This window comes from Parasteatoda tepidariorum, chromosome 5 (genome assembly GCF_043381705.1).
Source record: "Parasteatoda tepidariorum isolate YZ-2023 chromosome 5, CAS_Ptep_4.0, whole genome shotgun sequence".
Taxonomy (NCBI): domain Eukaryota; kingdom Metazoa; phylum Arthropoda; class Arachnida; order Araneae; family Theridiidae; genus Parasteatoda; species Parasteatoda tepidariorum.
In genome coordinates, this window is record NC_092208.1 from 48,963,966 (window position 1) to 48,978,200 (window position 14,235).

General features: G+C 30.2%; 1 protein-coding gene across 3 annotated transcripts in view; it reads right to left on the minus strand.

Moving 5' to 3' along the window:
• Positions 1 to 979: 979 nt before the first annotated feature.
• The window catches only part of LOC107436821 (phospholipid scramblase 1), a 27,359-nt gene continuing 14,103 nt past the window's right edge, over positions 980 to 14,235 (minus strand). For all 3 annotated transcript variants that reach the window (XM_043046822.2, XM_043046820.2, XM_043046821.2), the window contains 5 exons: positions 12,343 to 12,420; positions 10,952 to 11,091; positions 8,512 to 8,676; positions 5,502 to 5,663; positions 980 to 3,096 (listed from right to left, as the gene is read on the minus strand). In XM_043046822.2, coding sequence (XP_042902756.1) covers positions 3,067 to 3,096; positions 5,502 to 5,663; positions 8,512 to 8,676; positions 10,952 to 11,091; positions 12,343 to 12,420 — 575 coding nt within the window. In that variant the 3' untranslated portion in view covers positions 980 to 3,066. The remainder of the gene's footprint in view (positions 3,097 to 5,501; positions 5,664 to 8,511; positions 8,677 to 10,951; positions 11,092 to 12,342; positions 12,421 to 14,235) is intronic.

Genomic DNA, 14,235 nt, shown 5'->3' on the forward strand with positions numbered 1-14,235 from the left:
AATAAATAACTTCCATCATCACTATAGAAAATTTCCCGTAAGAAAATGATGCGCACTATCTAGGCTTACGCTTTGAGTGTTTGATCACACAAAAATAGAAGTTCTTCTCTTTTTTTTATTCCAGTTGAAAAAAGTAGATTGTGGTACATTTATTTCATTATTAAATTTATTGTGCATGTACATATTGTTGTGCATATGCATGTTGTTCATATACATATTTTTAACCTTAAGATCCAGATGGGTGACCGTTTATATTTTTTTCTAACATTCTAAGTTACATGCAGAAATATATTTTGTTATTTTTTAATTATAAAAAAAAACAATCTAATGGTTACTTAAAGAAATCCGTTAAAAGATAATCGAATTTTTATCTGTACTAAAATATAAAATCCAACATTAGTAGTCTGAAATAGTTTTTTCATTCTTATTTAAAAATGTATCAATAGTTGAGTCTGTAAATTAAAAAAAAATTCGATGATACATAATTCTTTTTCTTAGATCTGCAACGAAGTGCATATTTGAAATATTGTTTAGAACTGTTCCATTTTTGAAAGATTCTACTTTTATCGCAGGAAATAATACTGGTGTTCCCTGATGTGCAAAATATATTCTATATTATAAATTATAAATTATCTTATAAATATATTTTATATCATATATAATAAACTATTATTCATTTTATTGTGCAAAATATATATCATAACCATAAATTTTTAAACTGAAAGGTATAATATTTTTTACTTTATTCAATTTTAATTAATACAAAATAATGTTAAAAATTTCAAAATATGTTTGAAAAAATTCTACGTCAAGGGATTAAGGGGCAAAGTTGCATTCTTTAACATTTGTATATGACACATTAGTTGCCAATTTCCATATAGAAATAAACGTGATTTTAGTGCAATATAGATAGCTATGTACCATGTTTGTGATTCATTCCACACAAAATGCATAAACTTGCATGAAACACATAAAAAAATTGTTTTTTCAAAACGAATTTATTTTTTAGAATAATTTATAAAATACATACAAACAAAGATTAAAGAAACAATATTGTTTGCAGGATTTAAATAGTTTAATACAATATTGTTTACAGGAAATTACGATATTGTTTACAGAATCAATATTGTTCACAGGATTTCTCAAAATTAGACATGTTTTTGGTTTCTAAACTCCGTCAACACTTTATTCAAAAAACGTAGATTTATTTTTTATTGTTTTAAGAAAACTTTGTATGTACCTAAATACATGATAAAAATTGTTATCAAACTGAGATTTTATTTAGAAATTTGAGTAATTTTGAATAAAAATAATTTAGTAAAAGAAAAAAAAACATTCTGGGTTGATCTTTGAAACACAATTCGTGGACTACACTACTAATGGACTCACTTCTAAAGGTATACATTGTTTTATTAAATTGAAAATATGTATATACATTGTTTTATTAAAATGATATTTATAAAGTTAAATTTTTTTTTAAGATTTTTTTTTCTCTTAAAAATTATTAGTTCCTTCTTTATAATATCTCCAATTTTCATTGTTTGAATTTGACTACTTTTGAATTTGAGCCCTTCTGTACCATGTCTAAAGCACAAACCTCCCAATCACCAAAATTGCAGTTTCGTGCTTTCTACCAGGTCCCAACCAATTCTTCGTTTAATCGTATTGAATCAAACTTAATTTACAGTAGAATTAGTGCATATCAAATCTCATACTTAAACAATGACAAATCACAAATTTTTAATATCAGTTTAGTTTGATCTCAGATTTTTTAATAGTATTAAAAATCTACTTATTTTATTAATTTTTTTAATAATTAAATTTTTTAACGTAAAAATCAATAAACAGAACGTAAAAAAAAACAATTCTCACATTTTAGGGATCGGTAGAACTAAAAACAAACAACTTTTACCATACAAAAGTGTATGCTGAGCCACTGGAGATCGCTTTGTTCTGAGAAACTACCTGGACATTGTCTTTCCGAAAACAGATGACTTGACACAGATTAGATCGTTCCTTGACTTTTCAGATATTCTAATTTGTCCTACTGCATGTCTTTTGCTTCTTTTGAAACAGGGAAGAGCATGTTTAGTTAGTCTTATATTTCTCGCGCCGAATCCAGTCAAAACTTATTCCAAATGTCCTAAATTTGTCTATAGAAAAAACTCCTCTCGCCACTAAGTCTAAGGTCATCTGCTACTAAAAAAACAAGAAATAAAATATTTCAAAGATGGGGGCTCCCCTTACCCCTGATGCCATTTCTTTCGCCTACTCAAGCTAAAAACTGTATTAAATATTGAACCAACACCGTTACTTGAAATAGCTAAACTTCGTACACATAGTCACCGTCACTGCTTCAGTGGAATTGGCGAGGGTTGTTCTTTCCATAAACATATATCTAGATTTCTTTTTTTTTCTGTCGACATAAAAAAAGCGTTGTGTAAGAGACACTCATTTCCCAAATCATTAAAGTCGAATCTGCTATCTTTAGTAAAATATCAAGGAATTTTCTGTCTGATTCATTTCGTCGTCAAAGTGTATCTTGCACTACAGCTGGTCACTGCTCATTGAAGCTTTTTAGTTGTAAAATTTTTTTTATAATATCGATTCTATTTTTTTTTTATTCGTGTTCAGTTTAGGTATGTATTTCCAACACTTAGGTATGTATTTTCATCATACGATTTTTGCTTTTTGACCTTATGCTGTTAGGGGAAAGTTGTTTATTTAGGTAAGTTCAATCACTCTTTACAGTTATGATGATTAATTTTGTGATATCATATATATATACTACTTCTACCGAAAGTATCAACAAACATTCTGAGACATTAAAAACACTAATATTTTTAATATATTGTATAGATTGTACCATTTTTTTAGATCTCGAGTCACATCAATATCCATCCAATCATTGAAAATTTTACGTATTTAGAAAACATGGATGCAATATATTAAAATTCATTACATATAAATATAAACATTCACAATTAGATTTTATAAATTGACATAGAGTTTGAATTGAGAACATCGAGTAATAAATAAAGGTGTTTTCCGATCGAGTTGTAGTATTCAATTCTGTCTTTCAAAGTACATCAAATCCTAGATTAGAAAAAAATATATACATTAAAAAAGAGTTACATTTCAAATTTTTCTATTAATTTTAAATAGCAATATACGATCTATAAAGTACTATATAAAAGGTGTTCTAGGTCAGTGATTCTCAACCTTTCATGCAGACCACTTCATACTAGTATAACATATCAGTGGTGAGCCACATATACTAAAATAATGAAAACAAGCATAGACTTTGATAATTAAATGGAGTGGGTATTATAATTGCGTTGATCTACTTACATATTTATAAAGTAAGAAAAATTATAATAATAAGCCAAATGAAATATAGATTATAAAATATTGTTGTCACACTTTCTTCAATTTATAGGTAGAAGGAAAATAAGTCTTAATTTAGTTTCTAGAAAGAAGCTCATAAGGAGGCATTAATTAACACGAAGTGTTATTTATTCTTTTGAATAATTTACAAATCATACTTTTAGATTTTTAAAAGACACATTGAAAGTTCCGAACTTATTTAAATAAGGCCAATCCGAGTGTTATGATTATTGTTTTATGCAAAAGTTCAATATTTTGCGGACCACCTTACAAGATCTTTCGGTTGGGAACCATTGTTTCAAACACATAATTTGAGAATCACTGCTTGAGATACCAAAGTTTTTATTCAATGTCGGTAAAATGTTGATTCTTGTCTTTTGCAGTGATTACAACAAGATTCGAGGAGAGTTAGTCGAAAGGAGATACCGAATTCAGATAGGCATTACAATTTATTCAATGTCGGTAAAATGTTGATTTTTGTCTTTTGCAGTGATTACAACAAGATTCGAGGAGAGTTAGTCGAAAAGAGATATCGAATTCAGCTAGGCATTGCACTACAGTTTTTACGGTATGCACATATTAAATATTAACAGTAAACGCATTTTAAATGTTAAAAGAGGAAAAACCTTTATAAGAACCGACATCCATTGTCAACGTCAACTATTATAAAAGTGGTTTTAAAAGCATCAAAGCCAATCATTTTATTAGATTAAAAAAGGATTCAATTTTTAAAAAAAATTCTGGATTGCGCTATTAAATATCGGTTTCATAATCCATGATGTGGATTGTTATTTAATGAATTCTCAATGTATGGATTCTAAAAACGTTTTGAAAAAGTGGTGATTAAAAAACAGTATGTTCTTCCATTCGCTAAGACTTTTTCGTCTTAAATAAATGATACGCAAAAAAATTAATTAATAAACAAAAATTTAAAAATAATTTTGCTTTAAAATTGCTTTTAATTGTTAGTTACTTAATTGATGACACTATTCAAGAAACTTGAACGTTTTTTTTTCTGTCCCTCAGTAGAAATTATGTGATTGTGTATAAGCAAAATGTGTTAAAATTCATTTATCAACATCAAAATGTTCCATCAGGTACCGTTTTCGCAGAAAAAAAAGACGCCTAGCTTCTGCGGAAATCCCGGATATCTCGTTTCTTAATGCTACTTTAGCTTCGAAACATCGGAAAGGTAGACATCGATTTTGTCACCAAAAAAGTCATCAAAATCATGGAAATGGTCGTCAAGTTGGCAGTAAATGAAAGCAAGTTAACATAGCTTGTTTATTATTGCGTATGTAAAGTCACCGAACTGAAGTATGATTTTTGTGAAAATGGTGCTTGGTAAAGAAATTTTTTTAGAGATTCATTATTTTCAGCTAAATATATGCAAGAAACATTATTTTCATTTGACGGGCATTTTTAGTGTTGTGCAGCGTAATTTCTAGAGCAGGGATGGGCAAACTACGGCTCGCGGGCCAACTGTGGCCCGCCAGAAGATTTTATCCGGCCCGCGGACAGAATTTTAACTTTTTACTTTCTCTATTTTTGTTCCACAAAACATAAATTAATTAAAATAGTTAGCATTAACAGCTTCAATTGATAAAATATTGAAAGCAAAAGTCCCTTATAGAATAGCCGTAGATTAGCTCCAACTAGTATTTGTCTTTCTCGAGGAGCAGACATATGGAATCTAATATAGCTGAATTGTACTTCACATGAGGCTTACTACGCATTTTAAGTTCCAACGAGCGGATTTTTCTTCCGGCGTCAGTTCTAACATAATTTACTGCGTATGGAAAGGCTGTACACACACAACGTCATTGTAAATAATGGAGAAATTATTAAATGTATGAAATGGCTACTGCCTTTTTGAGTTATTTGTAAACATTTTTAATCCCAAAAGGGCAACTAAAAAATGCAAAGTTGATGTAGAGTGCCATGCGTTCAATGATGAATTGACTTTATTTTATTTCAAAAGTTAGAATTTCTATTTTAGAAGTTTTTACTCGGCCCACAAAACTTTTTTTTCTAGATTTTTGGCCCACGACCAAAAAAGTTTGCCCATCGCTGTTCTAGAGAGTATTTGAGCGCGATACAGAAGAGACACTTACAAGAAGAAAAAGAGTTCCCAGTAGCATGGCTTTCTGATTGACGTCTAACTCCAGGGGAAAAGATACTCCAAAATGGTCTGCGTCAGTAAACGCTTCTCTTCCCAGTCCGGACCATTGCTTTGTTATTTTGCCAATATTTTTGCCATTTCTAGCATTATACACCTAAAAAGCAAAAAATTTATGAACCAAGTAATTTTATACGCAAGGAAAAAAATTCACAATTACTGTAAAAGAGTCGTTAAATACATATTTTTTTTATTTATTTTATATTTTATTACTGGTGTTATACAGCAGACCCAAATCTGAATTTACGATAACCAATGTTCAATTCCATAGCCTTGTAATTTTGAGCCCAACCTTGAAGACAATTGAACTCCTGGATCAAGCATTGGGACAAAATAGCCCTCGTGAAGGACTTTTTTGATGGAACTACCCCGCATTTGAGTTACATGGAGAGGGAAACCACGGAAATCTCCCACGGTTGGTCTGTTGGCAAGGGATTCTGACCCATGATTCATCTACCGCTGCGGATATTTTAGGTTAGCACTGGTGTCGGTGCAAGCCGGGAGCATAACTCATATCAACAAGCCATCGCTGAGATTCGAACCTGGGTCGCCTTATTCGTAGGCGAACGCTTAATACCCGAGACCCTGCTATTTTAAACAGCTATTTTAAGGAATTAAGGAAAAACAAATTTAAATATTTTCCCCTCGAAACTAATTTTTTGATCTCAACGAAAATGAAAACTGTTATAGGTATATCGTCAGAATTAATCAAAATAACGTATACATATTTATTAGCTAACGATAACGATAAACATATAGCTATTTAACGATAAATGTAAGTAATGACTTAACTCTATATACTATACCAAATGCAAAATAAAAGCAATGTATTTCTAGACTACTTAGAATTGACATTCACATTTTGTTGGGAGGGGGGCATTCTCTGTAATTGACCAAGAGACAAACTAAAAAAAATTGTATTAAAGTGAAAACTACCAAATTTGCAGTTTTGTGGTTTTGGCAATAGGCCAACAGTATGTAGTTTTTTTAAGCGTTTTATTTTATAACCGACGTTGAACAGCCGATTCAATTCTGAGTCTACGACTATCAATGTTCAATTCTGTATCAACTTTTTTACCTTATAATTTTGAACACAACCCAGAAGACAAGGGAACTCCTGGGTCAAGCATTGATACAAACTAGACTTCGTAGAAGACTTTTTGTTGGAACTAGCCCAGATTTATGTTATACGGAGAGAAGAACCACGAAAACCATCCATGGTTAGCCCAAAGACAAGTGGATTTTAAATCATGTTTCGTCAACTACTGAGTATATTTTGCATCAACGCTGTTGTCAGTGCCAACCGTGAATGAAAATATAAGAGTTTCTTACTCCGCTGACAAATAAAATACAGATTTGATTTCTGAAAAATATTCGCAATAAACCCCACACAACATGTGCTGTAGTTTTGCTAATCGTATAAATTTCAGCTCATCATGATTCCTTATTATAATGATTGTGTAAAGACACGAAATATGTAGAGATGATTTACAGATTCTTCCAACTTCTAAATCATGAGCACAAAGTTACTTAAGTGAGGAAAAGAACTTAAATAGCATGTTGAAATAACAGTACTGTAAAGAATTTTTATATTTTAAAAGCTTTTACAGTGTTATACAGTTATTTAAATTGAAAAAAAAAGACAAGTTAAAAGTGTCATTTTTATTTCGAGAGATCGTCAAATTCTTCCTCCTCTTTAAATAGATATAAAAATTTGATGAGTGAGCATCTCTTGGTTATGAATAGTTTAATAGTTATTTCTGCATAATAGTTATGACAACAACTGCATTGTTTCAACATGATGTATAGAAGTTTAACATTTTACCAAATTAATAAATCACGTTGAAGTTATAAGTCTTCTAGTGGAAAACGTGTATATGACGGGAATAATTATCTTTAATTACTGATATCTCCATGAAAAATTAATGAACGAAGTAGCTTCGAATGGATTATGTCACGCTTTTTAATTTGATGTGAACTGATTTATATCTTGTATATTTTTAACTCATAAAAATATATTTCTGAAATATGTAAACATAATGCAATATATTATGGTTTAATATTAATTACAAAAAAATCTTTATAAGACACATCTCAACAGAATTTTAACGTTTTTTTAATAGTTTAGCGAGAAATAAATAAAACGAGAATTTAATCAGCTGAATTAAATTTTTAAAAAATTACACCATAAATCGTCTCCCCACTTTTCGAATTTTGAACCAGAAATTAGCATTTTCCCCTAATAGTTAACATTATACCATAAAAATGAAATAAACAGTATGCAGTCATTTGATTAAGAACAAAAAATTTAAAGATGGGAAATTACGTGTGATCATTATGGTAATAACCAGAGTAACATCTACATCAATCCTAAAAAACTTTTAAAAAAAAGAAAAAATTTCTGTATGTACAGTGACCACGTGTTACAATTATATACAGAACAGAGTAAACCCCCAAAATAGGCCATTTTAAAGAAAATTTTAAAAAAAAATTATTTTCTTAAATATTTTCACGTTTTGAAGAGATTTTCGATTTTATGATTTAGTCGTCATAGTTGTCAATGCATTTTTGGAGACGATGCGTCAGATTTCATTATTCCGCGTTATACTAGCTACCAACGCCATTTCCTTGAAAAATAATCGAACCTCATATTTCACTTCATCGAACGTAATAGAACGTTCAAACGTTTCAGTTGATTGTCATCACACACCCATATAGTCCAAGTTTGGTCCCCGGGAACTATCACTTGTTGCCTATTAAGGATATTGCAGTAGGCGATTCAGTGTGATGATGAAGTAAAAGATGAAATTTAATCAATGGACGGGGCGGAGAGCTGGTATGATATAGGTAAATAGAAGCCTTTTTTTAAAAAATGTATCAGTCGAAACGAAGATTATGAAGCATTCTTTTTTTTCTTTCCATTTGTTCATATGAGATATACTTACAGGAAAATCTACGTCACTACAACAGGAAAAGGTACAGATAGGACCTTCAATTGTAAATAGAGTTTCACCTTCCGGTGTCTGCACACTAAGATTAGGAGCAAGTAGACTCCATTCTTGTATAACTACCCCTAATAGGTGGCTTGGAGGAGAATAAATTTCCAAACGCTGCAAATAATACGTATATATACAAATCTTAGCACTTAATTTTAATTATTTTTCTTTAAAATTAAAAAAATAATAAAAAAATATAAAAAAATGAGCTTGATTTAAGACAAACTTATTATAAACTAAAATATTTAGAATATATATTACAATAACCATATTTCGTGTACGATCACGATCAGCTGGAAAAAAATACAGAAAAACTTTTGATCTAATATTCACTTTTTAGGACATTAAAATTCATTCGAAATGTTTCCTTCTAAACAAGGATAGAATTTAGAGATATTAATTACAGAGTACTATAAAAATAAATTATGAAATCTGACCCAATTCTTTGAATGAAGACACCTAGATTACGATGCGTTAGAATTCTTGACACCCAAAATGCTTGCAATAAACGTGGTAATCCTGAAACTTTCTTCGAATAAACAATAAAAAACTATGTGTAGAAAACTTTCATTCCAGCTAAATAGTTTTACAGATGTGACAAAATACCCAAAAATAAAATTAGGTTCAGGAGGTGCTGTGTAACTGCCTAAACTTGGTGCAATCTGGAAACTGCTTTCAAATAATTCCTACCTTGACTCAAAGAAAATGTAAAGGCTAAAGACTGTAGGGGAGAGTGGGGTCAATTGTAACATTTTTTACTTTACTATTTTTAACTAACAAAAAATCCAATATATTATTAGCATTAATTGACAGACGAGTAAAGTAGACTATCTTCTACTAGAAAAAAAATAAATACCTTATTTTAAATGTTATTATATTAGTTATTAACAATTTTTGACAGTCGTGCACTTGTTACAATTGTCCCCACTTACGGGGTCAATTGTAACAGTTCATAAATTCAACTAAAACATAGTTAATTATACATATTATCATAGTTGTGATATATTTTTTTATTGATCAAAATAGTAGTGATATTTTAGGAGTAAAAATAATAATGAGCAGAGACCTAAAGGGTTAAACTTTTAACTTTAAGGGGTTAAAAATTTTAATTTATGCTGTGAAAGGTGACAAATAAAATAATGCACATGCAACATAATATAAATGATATAGGAAACTATTGGTGGTTCTTAAAGAGTTAAGTAATGGTTTGTAAACATAAGATTATTTATTTTCAGCTGTTACAATCGTCCCTTTACTTATTGTTACAATTGTCCCCAAGACGCCATTTCAGCTTCATTTGTTAAAAACAATGCTAGTTAATTAACAAAACTAATCCTTTTTTTAAATGTTAATTATGGTGTCCACTTACATATTCGGCTAATAATTTTTATTTGTTTGAACAAAATTACTCTGTTACAATCTAATATTCTAATACTAAAAAAAGTACTTACGTAGCGTGAAAATATCTTTTGTGATGTAACTCTTTCAAAAGTACATAAAAATGGTTGCCAGCAGGTGTGTGCATGTAAATTTATTAAATACACCTTGTGCGCCATCTAGGAACCAAATCTAGAACCCGACACTCGAAATTTTTGCTCTGTTACAATCGTGCCCTGTTACAATTGACCCCACTCTCCCCTACAGGTTTGAAACGTTAACGTGATCGAAATTGCGAGGCCGAAACGGCAACGAAACCGAAACGTCCTGTTTTGGATTATTTATACCAAACATTATTTTATTACAAGCATTAATACGACTAGCATTAATACGACAAGCATTACAGTCAAGAGTTAAGACTAGAGCTAAGGCCTGTTTATACGATCTAAGTTCTTGATCGAAAATTGATTGAAATTGATGGAAACTTGTTTGCTTTGAGCTTTGATAGTGTATGTAAACGATCATCTAAGAGTTCTTGGTCTAAATCATTGGATGATAGTATAACATGTTTTGCTTTCCATCCAAGTTTTTCCTACCTTAACCAATCAGCTTCTTAAGCTTTGTGACGTCAACAAGCAGGCATCAGATTATGTCATTTTGTTGTCCTCATTCATATATTTCAGTTCAAATAAATTGATCTGTTATGGTCTATTTGTGTTATGATTTTATTTGAAATTATTTAGTAATTTTAAATTCATGTAAGTAAGATTTTATAATGTTAAATACGTACAACACGCATGCGCAGGTTTTTCATCCGATCAATCAGCAACATTCAAGAACTTGGATAGAGTCGACGAATCATCCAATTTCTTGGATTCAAGAACTTAGACCGTGTAAACAGTCCTTTACCATAACAAGTCTTTCTGTAATATAACTTTTCCTTGATATTTGGAGTTGAATTCAGTTACAAATATTACAAATCAAAAACTACAAATGGAATTAGAAAAAGTACCTGCAAGCAGCATGGGCAACAGCAAGATTGGCAGCGCAATTCACGATACAAATGAATGACTTCTCTTTCTCTGTTATCCAATATTTGCAAATCTAGCGGTCTTATTTGCGCACATATATTACGAGCGCAACAGTCTGTATCTGAAATCAATGAAGTCGAAAATTATTCCTCATGCTTGATAAAATTATTCATTATTTATTTTAGAAGTAAGTATGCAAAATATAATTATTCTTGTGAGTCTTTTCTAAGCACTGTTGTTTTTTAAAATAATGCTTTATAATACTGCACCATATAATAGGAAATAAGGAATATTTTTTATGGCAATACAGTACGATACACTCTTAACGAATTCGGTTCAATTCTGAATTTTAAGTGACAGAATCTTGAACCCAAGTATCGTGCACATTTGCGGCAACTTTAATGATGTTTAATATTGATTTTTTTTTTCTTTTAAATTGAATCATGGTAACGTGTAGTCAAATTTAAAAAAACATTTAATTGTTCAATAATACGGTTCATTTTGTCACCTTATTGACATTGCAGGAAATTTCAACAATATTATGGTTCAACGCGATTCGCTATATAACTTAAACGGAGAGGATTAATGCATCGATTATCAATGATAATAACATCATATAATGATAACAAGGAATTCGATTGGGTTTTTGTTTCTTCCTAGCTTAGACATGTATTAGTTTGCACACTGAGAAAAAAAGTATAATCACAACTACTATAGATTTTTATTTATTTTTCAGTCATTTTATTCTTAAGAACATAAAATACTCAAATCCAGGTCACTCAAAAATGGCAAATAATTTATAAAATTAAAGAAAGAAAAACGGTTGGAGATAGAAATGTACAGCCTACTGTGTTCTACTTAGAATGCAAGATTTTATTCTCGCCAAATTTTAAAATTTCCTTCTTGAAATTCGTCTCTACAAACTCAGAACAATGTATTCTACTGCATCCCAGAACAGTCCAACTAACCAACAAATACATGGAGATCTGTTAATTTTACTATCAGACTACACCACATTGTTGCTGCAAATAATGTTTATTTTTAAAATATTGTCCCCCAGTTTTTCGAAGTTAACAGCTCTATCTATTGACAAACTTTGCAACTTGCTTTGAAACTTAGAGAAAATAAATACCCCATTCCCTACGCAGAACAGACCAAACGGTATATTTCTATTATCCTTTGTTTTCCTTAAATTAATTTTTCAAATCGTACGCCATTATTGAAAATCTGGTAACCATAATCTGAAGCAATAATCTAGAACAAAGTTTTTAAATTCATAAAAGCATGTAAGGAAAAAATTTATTAAAAATCATTTAACTAACTCAACAAAACAGAAAATGTTGTAAAATATCTAAGTAACAAATTATCAAACCTTCGACAGCTGAATAGATAGGTTGTCCCATACTGTTTTTAATAGTATATTTATTTCTAGTTTCACAGCCCAAGCATGCTGAAATTTCAAATAAATACTAATTAGAATTATTATTAATTAAATATATCTTAATTAGAGTTTTCTGTACTATATTAAGAAACAAATATGTAAAAGATTAAAATATCTATTCAACATATTATATCGGGTTGTTCGGAAAGTTTTTATATTTCTTATATAAAAATGAAAGAAAATTTTCGTACTGAGAATAAATATTTTATACTCTGTAAATCGCGTATTGTCCATTCTGATCCAACAACTTTTTGCCAACTTTCAGACAGTAGGATGATTTGCACATTCTTAAAAGTTTTGTTCTTTGCTGGCAAAAAAACTGATCCATGAGATTTTTGAGCTTGTTAAAAGCAAAGGTCTTACTGGCAATCAATAATGCTAAAAATGACCTTTTTTGATGTACCTTTTCTATCAGGAACTAGTTCTGATATCGCTTTGAAAAATTTTGAGGATATTTAAGATTATACCCGTTATATGCTGTAATAATGTATTAGTGCTAACAAATATACTTTTTGAGCAATTAAAGATTTCTGATGAAACTTAAATTAAAAGTTCTCAGCTCAAATTTCTTTAAAAAAAACGTTCTGATAAAGATATGTATTAACAGTTACGACAGTATAAACATGAATATGTAAATACTCAGCGAAAAAAACTAAAGCAATATCTTGTTTAGATGCTGAGAAAAGTACACCGAAAAAGATCAGTTTTAGCATTATTGGTATATGCCCTACTGACCACCTTTAACATTGTTCCTAGCCCAGTGATGATGCGTTTAAAAAAGTGGTATAATTTTCTTGACTAAAGCAATAAACAACGTGAATAACGCGCAATGAAAGTACATAAATTGATACATAATTCATTTGTGCTTTATTCAAGTTACTTGTTGCTTTAGTCTAAAAAGCACGAAGTATTACCCTTTCCTTTGTTGAATTTTCTTGACGTTTGAAGAGCGAATCAAAGACGTCAAAGCGGCAGCGCAAAAAATTCTTTTCTTAATAACTTGAGGAATCCATATGTCGAGCGTTGATATCATTCGCTGGTTTGCATCAATTAATAGCTTTATTGCGACTTAGATTAAACTGGCGTGGTGCATCCTCGTGTATCTTAATAGAAACTTTGCGAACTAGTTTTGGCAATGGCGTGTTGCCAATATAGCATCTGCATACATATCAAATTTATTCCTAGCTTGAACAGCATGTGGCCAATGTGGCGGAATCATCGTACTTGATTCGAGAAGTTCATGCTTTGGCGAACCTAAAAAGTTCAACATACGCTCAAAGTATTTTTTGTAATCTCTTTGAACTGAACTGAAGTTCAAGAAATAAAATGTGATCATCTTAAAACTTCGTGACCATCGAAACCATCATAAAATACTTTGCTCTTTTCTTTACTTTACTTTACTTATCTCTTTTCGTAATCTGCTTTACGTTTTTCTTCAGTTATTATATGCTCGATTATTCTTGTATGTTTTTAATTTTGTTGTTAAGTTTTCATTAAAGTTATGTTTAAATTTAGCATTTCTCCTTTTTGTTATCTTTGGCGACAGACTTAACTTAACATACAGACTTATAATAAATGCAACCGATTTCTCGCCAAAATCATTTTCAACTTTCCGATAGCAAAAAAGTAATTCTGCTTTTCACTTTCCAAATTTGAAGGGCACCAACCCAACCAAAAACTGCTGCGGAGAATCAGTCGAACTACATCACAAGCGAGCCTTGCTATATCAGCTGTTGAAATATATAATGATTATGTGGCTTAAGTATGAACTTGGCTGTGAAAAAATATAATTAGATTAGTTTATATATATATATGTCATTTTGT